This window comes from Girardinichthys multiradiatus, chromosome 2 (assembly GCF_021462225.1).
Source record: "Girardinichthys multiradiatus isolate DD_20200921_A chromosome 2, DD_fGirMul_XY1, whole genome shotgun sequence".
Lineage (NCBI taxonomy): Eukaryota > Metazoa > Chordata > Actinopteri > Cyprinodontiformes > Goodeidae > Girardinichthys > Girardinichthys multiradiatus.
In genome coordinates, this window is record NC_061795.1 from 313,195 (window position 1) to 333,514 (window position 20,320).

Genomic DNA, 20,320 nt, shown 5'->3' on the forward strand with positions numbered 1-20,320 from the left:
AATGTTTGGGTATGATCGTCATCCAATCTCCCTGACCTTGTGATTCTAAACAGGGCTGAAATCAAATGTGCGCTTTGATTTTTAATAGTAAAAACTGTATAACTTTTTCTTCCACTTCACAGTCATGCACTGTGTAGGTCTTTTTTATAATAAAACACATTGAGGTTTGAGGTTCTAGTGTAACAAAATGTTCTGGGTGTTTGAATACTTTTACAAGGCAATTTACAGGGCTTGGACAATGAAAGTGAAACAGCTGTCATTTTAGTGTGGGAGGTTTCATGGCTAAATTGGACCAGCCTGGTAACCAGTCTTCATTGATTGCACATTGCACCAGTAAGAGCAGAGTGTGAAGGTTCAATTAGCAGGGTAAGAGCACAGTTTTGCTCAAAATATTGAAATGCACACAACATTATGGGTGACATACCAGAGTTCAAAAGAGGACAAATTGTTGGTGCACGTCTTGCTGGCGCATCTGTGACCAAGACAGCAAGTCTTTGTGATGTATCAAGAGCCACGGTATCCAGGGTAATGTCAGCATACCACCAAGAAGGACGAACCACATCCAACAGGATTAACTGTGGACACAAGAGGAAGCTGTCTGAAAGGGATGTTCGGGTGCTAACCTGGATTGTATCCAAAAAACATAAAACCACGGCTGACCAAATCACGGCAGAATTAAATCTGCACCTCAACTCTCCTGTTTCCACCAGAACTGTCCGTCTGGAGCTCCACAGGGTCAATATACAGGTCCTTCTCAAAATATTAGCATATTGTGATAAAGTTCATTGTTTTCCATAATGTCATGATGAAAATTTAACATTCATATATTTTAGATTCATTGCACACTAACTGAAATATTTCAGGTCTTTTATTGTCTTAATACGGATGATTTTGGCATACAGCTCATGAAAACCCAAAATTACTATCTCACAAAATTAGCATATCATTAAAAGGGTCTCTAAACGAGCTATGAACCTAATCATCTGAATCAACGAGTTAACTCTAAACACCTGCAAAAGATTCCTGAGGCCTTTAAAACTCCCAGCCTGGTTCATCACTCAAAACCCCAATCATGGGTAAGACTGCCGACCTGACTGCTGTCCAGAAGGCCACTATTGACACCCTCAAGCAAGAGGGTAAGACACAGAAAGACATTTCTGAACAAATAGGCTGTTCCCAGAGTGCTGTATCAAGGCACCTAAGTGGGAAGTCTGTGGGAAGGAAAAAGTGTGGCAGAAAACGCTGCACAACGAGAAGAGGTGACCGGACCCTGAGGAAGATTGTGGAGAAGGGCCGATTCCAGACCTTGGGGGACCTGCAGAAGCAGTGGACTGAGTCTGGAGTAGAAACATCCAGAGCCACCGTGCACAGGCGTGTGCAGGAAATGGGCTACAGGTGCCGCATTCCCCAGGTCAAGCCACTTTTGAACCAGAAACAGCGGCAGAAGCGCCTGACCTGGGCTACAGAGAAGCAGCACTGGACTGTTGCTCAGTGGTCCAAAGTACTTTTTTCGGATGAAAGCAAATTCTGCATGTCATTCGGAAATCAAGGTGCCAGAGTCTGGAGGAAGACTGGGGAGAAGGAAATGCCAAAATGCTAGAAGTCCAGTGTCAAGTACCCACAGTCAGTGATGGTCTGGGGTGCCGTGTCAGCTGCTGGTGTTGGTCCACTGTGTTTTATCAAGGGCAGGGTCAATGCAGCTAGCTCTCAGGAGATTTTGGAGCACTTCATGCTTCCATCTGCTGAAAAGCTTTATGGAGATGAAGATTTCATTTTTCAGCACGACCTGGCACCTGCTCACAGTGCCAAAACCACTGGTAAATGGTTTACTGACCATGGTATCACTGTGCTCAATTGGCCTGCCAACTCTCCTGACCTGAACCCCATAGAGAATCTGTGGGATATTGTGAAGAGAACGTTGAGAGACTCAAGACCCAACACTCTGGATGAGCTAAAGGCCGCTATCGAAGCATCCTGGGCCTCCATAAGACCTCAGCAGTGCCACAGGCTGATTGCCTCCATGCCACGCCGCATTGAAGCAGTCATTTCTGCAAAAGGATTCCTGACCAAGTATTGAGTGCATAACTGTATATGATTATTTGAAGGTTGACGTTTTTTGTATTAAAAACACTTTTCTTTTATTGGTCGGATGAAATATGCTAATTTTGTGAGATAGGAATTTTGGGTTTTCATGAGCTGTATGCCAAAATCATCTGTATTAAGACAATAAAAGACCTGAAATATTTCAGTTAGTGTGCAATGAATCTAAAATATATGAATGTTAAATTTTCATCATGACATTATGGAAAATAATTAACTTTATCACAATATGCTAATATTTTGAGAAGGACCTGTACACGGCCAGGCTGCTATAGCCAAACCTTTGGTCACTCATGCCAATGCCAAACGTCGGTTTCAATGGTGCAAGGAGCGCAAATCTTGGGCTGTGGACAATGTGAAACATGTATTGTTCTCTGATGAGTCCACCTTTACTGTTTTCCCAACATTCGGGAGAGTTACGGTGTGGAGAAGCCCCAAAGAAGCGTACCACCCAGACTGTTGCATGCCCAGAGTGAAGCATGGGGGTGGATCAGTGATGGTTTGGGCTGCCATATCATGGCATTCCCTTGGCCCAATACTTGCGCTAGATGGGCGCGTCACTGCCAAGGACTACCGAACCATTCTTGAGGACCATGTGCATCCAATGGTTCAAACATTGTCTGACCACTGTGCAGGACTTGTATATGTCATTCCCAAGACGAATTGATGCTGTATTGGCCGCAAAAGGAGGCCCTACACCATACTAATAAATTATTGTGGTCTAAAACCAGGTGTTTCAGTTTCATTGTCCAACCCCTGTAGTTTAAAACTAATCCTCGAAAGATGTTGTTCATTTGTTTGAGCTGACTGATGGGTGTGCTGCCCCCTGCAGGTGGAGGAACATAATGGCCACATCTTTAAGTCCACTCAGTATAGCATCCCTACTTACTGCGAGTACTGCTCCTCCCTCATCTGGATGATGGACCGAGCCTGCGTCTGCAAATGTAAGGATCCAAAACTAAACATTCAGAAAATATCACTGGAAAATATGATCAGTTGACCCAAATATGATATTCAATTAAAGAACATGAAATAAAGAATGCAGAACTGGAACAATATCGTGTTCTAGTCTTTCCCAGAATTTCACATCATTGTGTGTAGTTTCTGGTTCCACCCTGGCACACTCCAACACACTCCCAGTACACACGGTGTCCCACTGAATACACTTTCCGTATGCTTTCCTGAGTGTCATCAAAATTCAATTACACCTCCCTCTCCCTTCATAAATCTGTCTTCTATCTAGTTACAAAGCTTTCCTTGCAGCGGTGCAGAGAGCCGACTCTCTGGACACCTTGAAGCTTCACACTAGTCTTTGATTGTTACAGTGGGCTGATGTTGTTGCTCTGCCGTTTTTAGGAGAAGCAGGCTGATGGTTGTCTGTTTTTGTCTGCAGTGTGCCGCTACGCCTGCCACAGAAAGTGCTGCTCCAAGATGACCACCAAGTGCAGTAAAAAGGTGCGTTTTAACCAGATCTTCTTCTTGTTTCGGGATGCAGCAGTATTTGATTGCGAAGCAGAATGTTTAAATCTAAGCATGATGATTTATTGCATTTTCTTGCACCATTAAGGCAAATTAAAAGATGAAAATACTGATAGAATTTTCTTTCTTTCTATTCCTTTCTTCAGGTATCAAAGGACTTTACACCCTGAGAGTCACTTCTAAATTCAAAACACAGGAAAAAAAAGTCACCGCTGCAAAAAACTCTAGCAGAGCATTTTCAATCTGCTATTCTTCTCTGTCCTGATCTTATTCAGTGCTTTGGAAAAATATTCATACCCCTTAAATCCTTCATATATTATTAACAATAAAGTTCAGTGTGTTTTAATAGGATTTAATGTGATAGACCAATACAAGGTAGCGCATAACTGTGAATTAGAAGTAAAAGGAATTTTACTAAAACAAACCTATGAAATGTGATGTGCATTTGCACTCAGCACTCTGAGTCAATACTTTGCAGGACCATATTTTGCTGCAGTGCACTTGAACATCTAGAGATGGAAAAATAGCCTAACTTCAATCAAACTGGATGGCGAGCATCTGTAAACATCACCTTTCAAGTCTTGCCACAGATTCTTAATTTGATTTAAGTGTGGATATTTACTAGGGCATTTTAACAGACAAATATACTTCGGTCTAAACCATTTCATTGTAGTACAGGCTGTATGTTTAGGGCAGTTTTCCTGCTGGAAGGTGGCTCTTCGTCCCAGTCTATAGTGTCTTTTGCAGCAGGTTTTGTTCCAGGATTATATGTGCTTAGCTCTATTTATTTACACACCAACTCTGACCAGCTTCACTGTCCCTGCTTCAAAACAGCATCCCCACAACATGGCACTACCTCCATCGTGTTTTATCTTGGTAATGCTATATTCAGGGTGATGTGGAGGTTTAGTTTATTTGCCACATGTGGCACTTTGCATATAGACCCCAATGTTTTGCTTCGTCTCATGTGACCAGAGCACCTTACTCCATATGTTTAGAAGCCTTTCCAGAACCAATGCATTTATTCTGAGAGTACGTTTCACTTAGATAGTCTATTTACAAATTACGAGACTTCTTAATACATTTGGTTGAATTGCATTTTATTTAGGGGTATCAAAGTAAAGGAGGCTGAATTAAAATGCATGGACACTCTTCAGATTTTTGTTGGAAAACATTCTGAAGGAATTAATCATTTTTCCCAATAAAGCACATTGAAGTTGTGATTGTTATGTAAAGAAAATTGACAAAATCAATAAATATAAATAATTTCTCGTGGCAGGGTAGTTGTCAGCAACTCTAGATAGTAACTTTGTTTAGGAATGTGCAGATTGTGTTTTTGCTAAATATTACCTGAGGTATCATACATAAACCTGTCTATTGGGATTTGTCTTGTAATGTAACAAAAACTGAAGCAGTAAAAAAGTTGATCTGTTTCTTACATTCAGGAATAGTTGCTGAAACCAAACGAAATGCCCCAGCCTTGAGTCTCATTTGTTCTGTTTTGGCTGCCATTTTTGTCCCGTGTGTTCTTCTGTTAAAGTACGACCCGGAGCTGTCGTCCCGTCAGTTTGGGGTGGAGTTGTCCCGTCTGACCAGCGAGGAGCGCGCCGTTCCCCAGCTGGTGGAGAAACTCATCAATTACATTGAGATGCACGGCCTCTACACGGAGGGAATCTACAGGAAGTCGGGCTCCACCAATAAGATCAAAGAACTCCGACAAGGCCTGGACACAGGTCAGACATTTGCAATATTCTGAACTGATATCCTTTTTTATTTATTACGTCTTTAATACATAAAAACAGTGTTTTCTAAATATTATCATATTTGCAAAACGACGGAACAGTCAGCCAACCCAAACCTTTGCTACGTTTCTGTACGTCTATTGATAATGTAATTTTTTTGAGTGTCATTATTGTTGGATGGTTTTTTACATCAGGCAGAGAAGCTGGGTAACATTGTACACTGTGTCTGTTTTAAGTAAATGTTAAAAACGCACCGATCATAGATTTTGTGGCACAATAATGATTTTCTAAATCTGTGACCTGCTGACATTGATTTGAACCAAGTCCATTTTAAGAAAAATGAATAACAAAAGTCTTTTTTTCTAATATTAGAATAAATGGGGCCATCTTAAAATCATCTATTTGTGGTAAATGTAAACAATGACGTAAACAGCCCAAAGTTAGGTTGGCTTGTATCTGCGTCACTGAAAGAGAGCAGTCAGTACTAAACAGCTCTGTACTTCACCAGGATGTTGTAAATATTTCAGAACAAAGACCAAGCAATTACAGAGATTACATTTTAAGCTATCTTCCGCATCTTGTATTAGTGAAAAAGCATGACTAGCATGGTTCATATTACTAACTGAAAATATTCTTCATGTGTATTCTCTGTAGTGTACGTCTTCTCTTAGGATGCCCACATTCACACATCCAGCACGTTCTGTGACAGATTCACTCTTTAAAAGGATAAAACAGATCAACCTTTCTCATTAACTTTTATACATTAAGCTTTTTGTTATAAGCTGACCTGTAACCCCTGTTGAAGCTATTGCTATGGTTTTTGTTCTTCCTCTTACTTCTTTTTACAACATATCACTAATACTAAAAGTGGCAAGTTTAGTCGTCGTCCTGCAGAAACAACTCCCTCAGCAAACCGTATTGTCAGTGCAACCTGTTAGTGGGTAAAAATGAGCCATTCACTGATCAGAAAAAAAGATCTTATTTCTAGCTTTCAAAATCCCTAATCCAGGTTGGTCAAACATAAAATCTGCCAATTCTTGTCATCAACAAATTTTTCTGTGCATTTCTGATTCCTACCTGATTCCTGACTATTTTCTCAAAGCAGTGGCGGATGCTGGTCTTTCAAGGAGGGGAAGCTCAATTTCAAAATCGCTGATTCGCTCATTTCGCTGTTAATCAAAAAGGGATTCAGCCTCAGACAGATCATCCAATCGTCATGCAGAAGTTGAGCGTCCGATGGGCGGAACAAAGCCCAGCATTTTTGCTTCACTATTGAACTCAGAGTTTAAAGCACTATGAAGCTGCGGGAATGAGTGAGAGGAAAGCTGCGTCGTTACCAGTGATAAGAAGCTGATTCTGAACAAAAGTTGAACGCGTTGTAGCGTATATTTAGTCAATGACATGAACACTGGCTCAAAATCTTTTAGAGCTTAAGAACTCCCTGTTAATAATTACAATTACTAAGGTCAGCTCTGTTTAATACGCAATGCACTGGTCATCGTTTGCAGTCAAAGGAATCAGAGGTCATGTATCCAAACTTCTCTTTTTGTTGTAGATGTGAGCAGCGTGATTCTGGATGACTACAACATCCATGTCATTGCCAGCGTACTCAAGCAGTGGCTTCGGGACCTGCCCAGCCCGCTCATGACCTTTGAACTATACGAAGAGTTCCTCAGAGCCATGGGTAAGCTCTTTATTTCAGTTTTTCCTGCCTAAAGGCTCAGCCTGCAGCTGTTGGTTTACCTTCAGTAGTTAACAGGGTTCAGACAGTCTGGATAAGTATTGGAGAAAATATTTTTCAGGTCCGGATAAAATATCTGTATGTTCAGACTTTATTCCCTGTCCTATTTTGTCATCCATCCATCCATCCATCCATCCATCCATCCATCCATCCATCCATCCATCCAAAACTGTACAAATATCTGCCACAAATTCATAAATTTTTGTATTAATAGCTTAACATTAGCTGAAAAAAGACAGAGACCTCTGTCTCAGGAACCTGGTTTAGGTTCTGTGGCCTCAGATTGTGTGTCGGTCATCTGTTTTCAGGCCAGCCAGACAAGCGGGAAGTGATCCGAGGCGTATACTCTGTAATCGACCAGCTCAGCAGAACACACCTCAGCACATTGGAGCGTCTGATCTTCCATCTGGTCAGGTGTGTGATGTTAGAAAGATCAGCCTCAGCGCAAAAGTCTCAGAATTCGATAGTTCATGAGGCAAAAACACAGTGTGAAAAAACTGTAACTCTGTATTTCATGTACTGCAACGTCTTTGCTGCATTTCCTCTGTGGGATTTGGGATTAAAATAATGCTACTGTGTTTGCACTGCAGGATTGCCCTACAGGAGGAGACGAACAGGATGTCCGCCAACGCACTAGCCATCGTCTTTGCTCCCTGCATCCTTCGTTGTCCTGACACCATCGACCCACTGCAGAGTGTCCAAGATATCAGCAAAACTACAGCGTATGTCTCACTCTAGCTCCAAACAATCCTCTGTGTTCACAAACACCTACAAGCAAATGTAGCTACGTTGCAAGAAACCCGTTTCTTTTTTCCAAATGGATTGCTACTCAAACTAACTTTCAGGATTAGTCTAAACTAATAAAAGACTGAATCCCATTAGTCTGAATTAGCGTAGCTTCTAAAGTGCAGGAACCTCAGTGGAAGATGTCCATTAGATTGAGAGTCGGTTCCAAGAGGTGGATCTGTGTTGTTCATCGTGTTTACTGGTAGTGAAAATCACTTTGTTTGTAATGTCCATTTGCTACAATTTTATTTGTTTGTTTTTTTCATTTCTCTTCTCCTCTGTTGGAAGTATGATTATTGATTGATTAATCCTTATCAATAATTATAATTAAAAATCATAATTTGACTAAATTAATTTCTTAACCAAAATCCTCATTTATGAATCGAGACCAGAGATGTCTTCTGGTGTTGTAATTGTGGCTCAACGCCTTTGATAATTACAACCGTTAAATACTCAGTAATAATTAATAACTATTACCGGAGATGTCGCTGTTTAATCGACAGTTTCTGCCAAAATGTGTGGAACTTTTAACCTTATCTTGACTGACGAATCACTCTTACACAAAATAAACACAAAACGCCTTCTGTTACCATCTATGTGAACATTTATTAAATCACAGCCCTGATACAATCCGTTCTTCTGATTTAATAATCTTCACCTAATCAAACACGCAAAGTTCTACACAAAAGGTGTAAAATATCTAAACAAAATAAAGCAAACAGCAGTATGGGATCAAACCAGCAGTTATAGAAAAATGATAATATGACAAAGGGATGTGGTGGTGAGGGGCGGTTGGGAGCAGAGCTCAAACTGCAACTCAGTCATAAAACGTCCCCCAACTCTGTGAGGTGAGCAGACAAAGAGTTATAAAACTTTTGACGGCAAGCTATTAGGCAGTAAAATTGAAGACAAAGAAAATGGTGAATTTCACCATGAGGTTATTTTAACAGTCCAGTCTCACAGCGTACCTGCGCTGACTCTCAGGTGGTAAATAACCCCACAAAACACACACAAAGCTGGGGAGCGCAGCGGCTTCCAGACATCCAACACGGCACGTCAAAGTTTCAATAAAAAGGTTACATGCACATATCATTCAGGACACATTAGATTAAATAGCGAATCTCATCGCACTAAAACCTCCTCTACCCTGCTCAGACTTTCTAAGAAAGAAAGAAATAATAAAAGGATGTGTTTTACTTTGTTGAAGTCTTCCTTCTGAGGGGGGTTGAGAGAGAGTGGGGTGGAAGTTGGAAGTTACTGTGCGTCCACAGTTTACTTCAGGAAAAACGGTCAATCTTTGTCCTCTGGCCTCCTTGGCGAAAGGGAAAATATGATCTGACCGTCAAAGTCGACTAGGACAAAACAAGGTGGCGATTCGTCTCCTCGAAACTCTGTGTTTTTAGTTACGTGTTAAACTCACGTCTTCGATCGGCAAAGTGAAATTTCTGGCCTTCTTATTCCAGAAACCTCAGTTATGAACTGTTCGTTGGCCAACGAAGGAGAATAAATGAAATCCACTCAGGACACTTCTCCAGGTGATGCTTCAGATGTTGGTAACCGGACCCGGTCTCCAGCTGAAGGCGAGTTTTCAAAATGGAGGCCTCCCTATATAGCGTCTTGTGACGTCAGACTTGGGACACCCCGTCATATCAGCCATAGTGTCCGATGGGATTTGTAGGAACGGACTGTCCTGGATACAAAATGGCCGACAACGCCAGGAGGCCTGGTGGCGTCCAGCAACGTGCAAATGGTCCAAGATTCAGCCAACAAATGGTCCAACACCTCCATCACATTTGACCTTTTTGACCTAACTTTAGCTGAATGAATCTGCTGCAGTGCAAGTGAATATTGAATATTTGTCCTTTTCTGACTTGACTTCATTTTTATCTGTAGGTGCGTGGAGCTGATCATCAACGAGCAGATGAGAAAGTACAAAGCTCGTCTGAAGGACATCAGCAGCCTGGAGTTTGCAGAGAGCAAAGCCAAGAGCAGACTGACCCAGATCAGGAGGTCCCTGGTAAGATCGGCCTGAGTTTCAGACCTGTTGAGATGAAACCTGTGATATAAATGATCATTATGCGCGATCATGGAGGTGTATGCTGTTTTCTGGACTTGTCCCCCACCCATCATTAAAACAAAAGCAAGGTTCTGCTCCATGAGCAGCTGGCATGGGATACCTACTAAGCCATGGCAGGAGTTCATTTACATCTTCATCCAGTTTTTGTTAAATATGCCTTTATATATGGACAAATGATATCAGTCTTAAGATCTGACAATCCTGCTGGGATCCTGCAGAGGGAAACACTGCAAGGAGCACATTGTGGGATTATAGTGCCTTGCAAAGTCTTCATGCCCCTTGAAATTTTTCATTTTGTCAGCACAAAGTTGTGCAAATTTGTGAAATGGAAGTAAAAGGATATAGGCTTTTTAAATTTTTGCCGAGAAATATTGGAAAAGTATGTTTGTATGTAGCCCCCTTAACTCTGATACCATTAATAAAATCCAGTTGCCTAATTAAAAACTAGAGTCCGTCTGTGTGTAGTTTAATCTCAGTATAAACCCAGCTCTTCTGTGAAGAGAACATTAGTGAACAAACAGCATCATGAAGACCAAGGATCACAGGTCAAGTTTAATGCAGGGCTACGTTCTAAAACAATATCCCACTTTACAGAGCTCCATTCAATCCATCATCTGAAAAATAGTATGGAACAACTATAGACCTCCAAACAAATGGCAGGTTGGCAAGAAGACAATAAATCAGAAAAATAGCCAAGAAATCAATGGTACCACTGGAAGAGCAGCAAAGATTCAATGCTCAGGTGGGAGAATCTTTTGATAAGGCAGCTAGTAGACCTGGGCGATATATCGAGATTTTAAAACTATCGCGATTTTTTTCAAAAGAGTTATGAGATGAGAGTATATCGTTTATATCAAAATGGTTTACATTGCATATTAATTATTCTTTTAGATCCGCCAATTCTTCTGTCTCCTTCCTCATTTGTCTGTGTCGAACTTCCCAAAAAGTTCGAGCACTACACATCTTTTCCACCATTTGAAACCGCACCATAAAAACGAATACGAAGAGTGTGTTAAACTGCGTGCTGCAGCTCAGACTATGAAGTTTTCCCAGCCTCCTGCACCGAAACAAACCACGTTACAAAACTCATACACCCGTGCTGTGCTTTATGAGAGAAAAAGTGACAAGTGGCGCGAGATTACTACAGCTGTGTTTTTTGTTTTGTTAGGATGGAAAAGAGCATAAGACCACATTTTATTTGAGGAAGATTATTATTTTAATATTTGCCAGTAGATTGTTTTTGGGCCATTTCTTATGTACACCTACACCTGTCTAATAATGTGTCTGCATCTGGGACAAAACTTTGACTCAGAAGTATACTAAAATATATAAAAAATTATTTTGAGATACATATCATATTTCGCCATTTAGCTTAAAATTATTGAGATATTATTTTTGGTTCATATCGCCCAGCCCTAGCAGCTAGTAGAGGTAGCAAATCTGGTCTTTATGAAAGAGAGGCAAGAAGAAAGCTGTTGTTGAAGTAAAGACATGAGAGGCCCTGTTAAACGTTTTCCACAAGAAATGCAGAGGACAGAGCAGTCTCTGGAAAAAGTTGCTTTTTTCAGATGAGACCAAAGGTCAACTTTTTGGCTTATGTGAAAAACGGTATGTACTGCGCATCACCCAGAAGACAGCATCCCCACTGTAAAATCATTACAGTGCCGGTATTTTGCTGTGGGGAAGCTTTGCCTCTGCAAGGACAGGGAAACTGGTCAAAGTTAATTGGAAGATGAAGGGAGCTAAATACAGAAAAATAAGGTAAGAAAACCTGTCTGAGGCTGCAAAATACTTGAGACTGGGGCAGAGGTTCACCTTACAGCAGGACAAAGACTGTAAGCAATACATCCAAGCTCCAATGGAATGGTTTAGATCAAAGTAGTATGTAGGAATGGGCCCGTCAAAGTCTAGGCCTAAATCCTACTGAGAATCTGAGGCAAGACTTTAAAATTCTTGTTCACAGATGCACTCCGTCCTATCCATCCATCTGACAGAGCCTGAGCAGTTTTGCACAGAAATATGGGTAAAAATGTTTGTGTCTAGACGTGCTAAGCTGGTGGAGACATGCTCCAAAGGACTCCTAGCTGTAATTTCAGCAAACTATTTTCACTCACGGGGCCTAATTATAATAATACATTAAGAAAAAATTAAACCATGTGTCATTTTCCTTCCACTTCACAACACTTCACTGCTTTATGTTGTTCTATTGTATACATCGGATGGTTGTGATGTGACAAATTTTGAGCAAGTTAAAGGGTTGTTAATATTTTCCTTAGAAATCGAGGCATATTCCCAGTAAATGGTTGATTTTTCTTAAAAGTTTGTTTAGATTTTAGCTGTAAAGATGTATGATTTAAAAATCTACCATCCAAGAGGCATGCAAGGTAAAACGTAGCAGGAAGTGGCTCTGACTGACACTGTTGCACATCATGGAGTATTACATATGCCCCAATGTTTCCAAAAGAAATTAAATTTACCTCTGCACCAAGATTAGATTTTATTTGTTTTTCTTTGACCTTCAAATCTTAGTTAAACCGAAAGTCTACCTTTCTTCGTACCCTTTTTTTTGACCAAACCTATTCTGATGTGATTAACTTCAGCGATCCCTAACCCTGATCTGTCCTTCCTCCCTTCCTCCCTGCCCCTCCTTCCAGAAACCTGTACTAATTGCTATTAGGTTTATGAGCATTACCCGCACTGCCACCCCGGTATGTATGCCCCGCTCACCACCAGTCCTGTCCTGTCAGTCTATTCGCTCCCATACTGTCTGTGACATCTATTAACAGCACTCACTGTGCTTGTCTGTGAGCTGGTCTCTGTTAGATGGCTGATTCTTTGTTTCGATTGTTTTGTTTTACCTATCTTTAGGTTGACACGTGTTATTTCGCAACCCATTACTCCAAGATAATATTATCGAGTGACCTTAAACAGTGTGGCTAAACTGAACTTCTATTAGACTGCCCTCAGTGGCCACTTAAACCTACGGTTGTTGGAATAGTTGCAGCTGAAGGCAACTAGCTATACAACCTTATAACAACCAGCCTTTAATAGAAGCTAATGTAGTGAATCTGGCTGATCTAAATTGAACATTATTGTGACGGGAATAAATTTGACTGTATTTGACTGCATTTGCATTAAACTTCTCGTGTTAAAATGCTGTTTGATTCATATGAGTTTACAGTAGAAAAAGGCATGGGTCATATTCAGACTTATTTAAATGAATGAATAAACACTTTCTTTCCCCTTTCAAACACCATCATTGCACAGGATAGTTTATAGTAAGACTATACTGAAAATGTACTTCCTAAAATTCATGTTTGCTTTAGATTTTGCCTTTCGTGGCTTTAAGTGCTCAAATTTACTGGTAACTTTAAAACTCCTCATTTAGGATGTGCAAATTAAATGCAAATTAGCTCCTTGTTTGTTAGCAGCACTCAACAGGCAGTATCTGCTCACACTCTTCAGTCTCCTTTTTGACTTCATTATGAGAGCTTATGGTTTAAATCAAGAGCTTAAGCTGATTCCGAACTCTAAGTTGGACCAAGCAGGTAAACCAGTGGAGTTGAGAAGACCTCACTGGAAAAAATTAAAACGGATCTAAGAAAGATAATGTAACCATTTTTCACCAGCGTTACAACTAAACCTACCTTTTGACTCCCTTTAATTGTAATTTTCTATTCCGTGTTAAATGAGAAAAAATAACTTTTTTTACAATAGAAAGGGAAATCAGTTGTTTTTGAAGCCAGCAATTAGCTGTCAGTTGTTTTTACCCTTGTAAGTCAGTTCTGCAGTAGTTTTTATGGTATGTTTGAAACTCCACAAGGTTCAAACCTTTTTAATTTTCCTTACTGTAGACTTTCAGAATGACCATAGTTCCCTTCCTTAGAGTTATCACATGTGCAATGCTACTATTATGTTGACAGATTGTGCAACATCTTCCATAACTGAAACCCCTGGTAAAGATGTGTAAAAATCCCTAAAATCAATCTTGCCATAGCATAATTCATCACGGACATTTTTCTGAATGATCTGGAATTTAATTTGAGCATTTATTCAGCTAAGGGAAAAAAAAACCTACTTATGATCCTGGAAATGAAACGAAGGATGAATATGTGGAAAATCACCTCGTGGCCACTGTTAAATATTGTGGAGGATCTGTGTGACTGTGGTCCTGTTTCTCTTCCGAAGGGCCTGTCACCCTTGTTGGAATTCACAGCATCATAAACTCTTTAAATTATCAGGAGATCCCCCTGATATGATCTTCCTCCATACAGGACCGTAGCCATGAGGTATTTTTAACATATATTAATTCGATCTTTTACACTTGACCCACCCACCTTTTGTTGCCCTAATCTTAGACTCATCTAATCAAAGCTCATGACTCCCAGTAAAATCCCACTAAAGCCCAGCAAACCCCACATATCTATGTTAGGGATAGGCCTGAATTGTTTTCCCCAACATACGCAAATTAAACTTGAATTTTTCTTTATACCTTTTATGATTCCAATCAGTCTAACAAGGTTTTCAGTGCTTTTGAATGAGAAATAGGCCCACAGCATCACATATTCTCTACCATACTGTGGGCATGAGGTGCATTTTTACATTTTCCCCCTTTGTACTTAATTTAGAGGTCGGATAATTCTTCTTTAAGTGTGAGACCATGCTTATGCAGTAACATCTGTTATTTTGCGGCTGTACTCATCTTTACCAGGGATGGTATTAATTCTTACAAGCTGATGTGTCTAAGTAGCTAACATTAGCCGCTACAAACTAGCTATGGTATACATTAGCTTATAGTTGAATTGGTTTGCAGAAAAATGAATAACAAATGTTCGAGCAATAAGTCTTGAATACATAAAATCAGACCATGTATTTTTAATCAAACTGTTAGGTAACCTTTGGACCTCATCTAGTTTTTGGAAGCATTGTCAAACTGACTTGAAAGATCCTGATAAATCAGCAGAGTCTGAAGATTGTTTACGGTGGTGCTGCGGGCTGCTCTATTATATTCCTGAAACCAAGTCTACTATTGACTGCAGCTGGATGTTGAAGTTGAGAAAAACAACAGTGCTTTTAAAATAGTTAACTTGTTCTCGTGCCATGCAGCTGTGTGTGTTTGCTGTGTATGCTCAGAGAGCATTAGTCTGACTGGGTAGCTCCACTGATCGCTCTGCTTTCTGTTTCTGCTGCACAATGTGTTAAAATGCAGCCTAGCACAGCTACATTTAAGGTAATTCCTACGTGTGTGTTTGTGTTCATTATGAAGTGCTTTTCTGTGTGCTGCAGCAGAGCTCATAGATTTTAGCTGTGATGGTGTAAAGTGTGGTTAGTGTTTCTGTATTGTCAGCATGTGGTCAAGCTGAGTATAGAGCAACCGTCTCCTCTGCTTTATTACCGTCGCCATCAACAATTACCTGCCTGGTTCAGCTCCACGTTGACGCCGTTTCACTCTGTGTTTTTTGTGTCTGTCTGACCTTACAGAACAGAGTTCATGTTCGACAAAGCAGCTCCCACATCCCCTCGCCTCCTCTGAGCCCTAAATCAGAAGGGGAAAGTGTAGGAGGAGCTGGAGGAGGAGCTGGAGGAGAGGATGCAGGAGAAACCGGGCTCAATGAGCAACAACAGCTGGCGATGCAGCAGGAGGAGCGAATCCTCACAGAGCAAATTGAGAGTCTACAGAAAGAGAAGTACGCTGTCAAGCTTAAGACATTTCAGATCTTATGTTGGATCGTTTTTTCCTGATAAGCTTACCGGGTCTGTCTGGAACATAAGAAGCTTTACATGTTTGAGTTTTCAGCCTTAATAAGGTGAAACTGAAAAAGCCAACATTTTACTGTTTGTGTGCTGTTAGGGAAGAGCTGACGTATGAGATGTTGATCTTGGAGCCGCGTGCCTCCGACGATGAAACACCTGAATCAGAGGCTTCCATCGGCACAGCAGACAGCTCTGAAAACATCACCATGGAAACAGAAGGAGCTACATCTGACCCCTCTGGTACATGTGTTATATACGCCACTGTGGCTAAAAGCTCTTGAATTTCCATTAAGAGTGCGACTGCAGTAGGTACTTACTCTGACTGTACACCTCCAGCACACATTTAGCAGATTTGCCAGCTGTAGAAGTAAGTTAAACTTTATTGTCAATTAAAGTTTACCAAAAAAACTAAAATAAACAATTCTGTTAAGTGCTATGCACTTTTTTTATTGAAAGAATAAGTAAATGTGAGTAAGACTTCTTTTAAAAAGGATAGAAAGAATTCCCAGAATTTTCCCAGAAGCTACTGAAGTATGAATGCAGATCAAGATGCAGGATTTAGCCCTGTGGCGACCCTTTAGGGGAAATGTTTCACAGGTGAAAGGCAAGAGTTGTAAGCCTCGCCCCTTTCATTCTGCAATTGCTGCAATATGAGCTGAAAGCTCACATGCCCTGTGATCCGGTTGGTTCGCCACATGTGACTGTAAAAAACAAGCAGGAGTAACATATAAATGCTGTATTTGACTGAAGACAACAAAATCGAATATCTGTAACTATAAGCACATCATGACATTGTTCAGCTCTATGTTTGTTTTACTAATTTCTGCCACTGTTCTCTACTCCTCAGAACGCCGGACATACCGATCGAGAAAGTCTGAGGCAAAGACCAGACGAACTCTTCATCGTCAGCCAGACTCTCAGGACTCCGTCGACTCCACCTCAACCCTCTCCTCGTCCTATCACCCCTCCTCCTCCTTTTCCTCAATTGCCTCCGGTTCCTCGTCTCCTCACTACCGCTTTCGTTCGTCCTCCTCCGGGCCCCTGCTCACTTCTTGCGGACTAGGGGCCCCATTGGCGGAACCAGAGGATGGCCAAAGAACTGGAAAGACTCGCCTCAGGCTCAGGCTGAGCCGTAGCTCGCCGCGCGACTCCTCAGGAGGCCATCAAAGCGAGCCGGACTTCAGCTCAGGGCCACAGCAGTTGGTTCTGTACAACAATAATGAATTCATGGTGTGAGTAAAAATGAGGGTGAGGCAGACTAGCCCCTGTCGGTTTCTGAAGGGAAAAGGAGGAGATTGCAGGTTAGAAAGGAGCTCCTCCTCTGTGCCTATCCCTGTCATCCTCTGACCCAATCAAGGCAGAAAGATTTGGGAATAAGAAAAGACTGGAAATACAACACGGAGGAACACCACAGCAGATGTTCAAGGAAAGTGGACTGATTATTTCCATGAACAGCAGAAAGCTGGAGCAATGTGAACAGAGGAGAGGTCAGTACTTTTTGGCCCCTGCAGGTGTACCAGGGGTCACTTAACTGAACATTGAGAATAATGAGGGAAAGGGACGATATGAGGGGGTTAGATAAAAAAAAAAAAAAAGAAGTCCTCCAAAGCCAAATCTCATAATGCCCCATCAATATTTTTCAGCATGTGGGCAGGTGGGTAAAGCCACCAAGAAGAAATGTAGCCATACTGACTGAACTGGTGGACTAGTCGTCCGGAACCAGCACCAAGCTAAGTGAGCTTTTCATGACGTTTACACAGGACACACCATCCAAGAGGCTGCATGCTTTTCCATTACACCTGTCTTTACATCAGTTAGAACAGACTGTCAAAACTGTATTATTATTATTAATTATTATTATTATGTTACAGAGGACGTAAGTGTACATAGAGAGTCCAGTGCTGCTCCTGCGTTGTTCATTGTCGATCTGTTTCCTGTTTTTGTAAAGTGTCAGAAATTCAGGTTCCACTTTTGTTTCTGCTCTGATTCATCTTGCTTCATGGCCAATTTTTCCTTCTCGAACCATGACCAGGCGAAGAGGCGACATTCTGTCAAACATCACTAGAGCTCGCCCCGTGGCGTTGGTTGGTCATGTTTTTGTACCTGCCTTTTTTTCTGCACAGGTTTAATTCAGAAACTTCAGTGTTACTGTGTCAGGACTTGAATTGTTTTTTATTGTACAATGTTGCTGTATTATAGGTGTTTATTGATATCAGAGATGTCATGTTTTTGTTAATATTGGTTTGTGTTGATGAAAGCCATTTTTCTCCCTTATTTTGGTTTTCTATTACATCTCCTTCACTTCTGTGCATATGTAGCCTGCCCTACTCACTCATTTATACACTAGGATTTCTCTCAGAAATAGGCCTCCTGTCAGAGTGAAAAATAGCTGTACAAGTTACACTAAAAAGGGGGGTTTATTGAGGTGTATTCCCTTGCACTTACCAAAACATTTAATTGTACATTATCTCCTCTGAGCCACACAAAATACTCTGCTCCTCCTCTTCTTGCTCTTTCTCACCATACCTGTAGCTCTTCTGTACTCTTTTCTCCAGGTTTTTGCTGTGAAAAGTAGCATTTAATCTGCCTGTTAACCAAAACAAGTAGCAACTAACCCACACAGTCTGTATGCTTACTCCTAATCTGTCCATAGCACATGTGTGATGTTGGTTCTGTACTTCGGAGCAAGCTTTGCTCTCATCTCACTACACAATCAGTGTTATTCAGCTACTGACAGTCTCAGTAATGCAGTGCCTTGCGAAAGCCTTCCCACCCTTTAAACATTTTTCACATTTTCTCAGCTTTCAACCACAGACTTTCATATATTTCATCAGGATTTTATGTGATGGACCAGCACAAAGTACTGCATATTTGTAAAGTGGAGGGAAAATGATATATGGTTTTTAAAATGTTTTACAAAAAAAAAGTCTTGTTGAACTGGTTGGATGGAACATTTTTTTAAGTAATGCCACAGATTCTGAGAGACTGGTTCTTGCCTGTTCTCAAGTCTTTTGTAGCTTCTGACAGGTTCTCTTCTAGGACTTACCTGTGCACCCCTCCAAATATCTTCCCATCAGGGCTGACCGGCTTCCCACAGCACGGTGCTGCCTCTACCATATCTGACAGTGGGGACGGATCAGGGTGGTGTAACGTTTTAGCTTTCCCCCCACACACATAGCATTTTGTATGCATGTCATGCAAAATGTCATCTGACCAGAGCACCTTCTGCCACATGCTTGTTGCGTTCCCCAACATGGCTTGTGGCAAACTGCGAGTGGGACCACTTAAGGCTTTTTTGTTACGCTTAAAAATACTGATATCTGGACTGCAAGGGTAACAGTTGTCCTGACAAGAGATCTTCCCACCCGAGCTGTGGATTTCCGCAACTCCTCCAAAGTTACCATGTGTTTTGTTTTGGCTGCTTTTCTGATTTTCTTTCTTTTTTTTTTCCCAGGGCTTTCCGTTTAGGCGTACAGCCATGTGGGCAATTGGTTGCACAAGTTTTTATTGAGGGGCATCAGAATAAAAGGGGTTAAATGCAAATGCACGCCACATTTTATAGATTTTTGTTTGTGGAAGTTTTTAATGACCATGTATCTTTTTCCTTTCCCTTTATTATTATGTACAACTTTGTGTTGATTCATGGCATGAAATCCACATAAAACACATTAAAGTATGTGTTGGTAAGTGTGTGAAAATCTTAAAAAGTGTGAATACTTTAGCAAGGCACTGTAAGTGTGTTTGATTTTGTCTTGAATCATGTTATAAACTAAACTGTAAACTTGTAAAGATAAAAAAAAAAAAGAGGCTAATCTGCTTCTGGAAGTGAGCTGAAAGAACTAAGTGCTCCTTGGTCAGTTATCTTCACAGTAATATTTGTGGTGTGTTTCCATATGACATTCTGGAACAAAAACAAAGAAAAAGGATAAAAAAAAGAGTGAAAAGTGAATGTAACTGTCACTGGAAGGCATGCCTCGCTTTCAGTCGTTTTTGTTCATCTTTTATACACAGTGTATGTACTATTTATGATCATGGCATTGAAATGTACATTAGGTGAAAATAACCAGTTATAGAAGGATATATTATCCTTTCATTACCGATTTATTAATCATGGCAACATTTTTTTCTGCAGGCCACACCCGGTTCTGTCTGTTTTGGGTTTTGTTGCGCAGGGAAACTGACAAAAAGAAGTGTTGCAAAATAAGTGGACATAGTTAAGTATGTATAAGGAGCAATTTGTGTTATACTTCTTTTTTTAATGGTCAAAACATGTCTATGGTTGTAGGGAGAAAAAAAACTATGGGGTAATATTTCATCTGCTTATTAAAAAAAAGTTAAATGCTGCCAATCACAAGTGAGTTGCATGATGTTCTGTGTGACAAATTGTGCAGCCAATTGCATTAATCAGTTTGAAATGAACACTTGCTGCTAATGGAGTCTATTGTTAGCTCAGACACTGCACTGAAAATCTCTTCCTTTATCTAAGCATTGATTCCTGCATCAGCGTCCTCCGGCTTTATCATCAATTATTCATCTAACAGTTGACCGCTAACTAACATCTGTATGTGTATCTAATCATACACGCTTTTTGTTATTTATGGCGTCATTATCACTGTGACATGTATTAATTTGTGTGTGTGT

The 20,320-nt window shown here is 40.7% G+C and overlaps 1 protein-coding gene across 1 annotated transcript in view; it reads left to right on the forward strand.

The window, feature by feature from the left end:
• Positions 1-20,033, forward strand: part of LOC124880401 (unconventional myosin-IXAa-like) — a 194,574-nt gene extending 174,541 nt beyond the window's left edge. The window contains exons 34-43 of the mRNA XM_047385494.1: positions 2,933-3,044; positions 3,494-3,555; positions 5,120-5,312; positions 6,877-7,005; positions 7,371-7,476; positions 7,653-7,784; positions 9,742-9,865; positions 15,407-15,612; positions 15,777-15,919; positions 16,527-20,033. Coding sequence (XP_047241450.1) covers positions 2,933-3,044; positions 3,494-3,555; positions 5,120-5,312; positions 6,877-7,005; positions 7,371-7,476; positions 7,653-7,784; positions 9,742-9,865; positions 15,407-15,612; positions 15,777-15,919; positions 16,527-16,915 — 1,596 coding nt within the window. The 3' untranslated portion in view covers positions 16,916-20,033. The remainder of the gene's footprint in view (positions 1-2,932; positions 3,045-3,493; positions 3,556-5,119; positions 5,313-6,876; positions 7,006-7,370; positions 7,477-7,652; positions 7,785-9,741; positions 9,866-15,406; positions 15,613-15,776; positions 15,920-16,526) is intronic.
• The last annotated feature ends 287 nt before the right edge of the window (positions 20,034-20,320 follow it).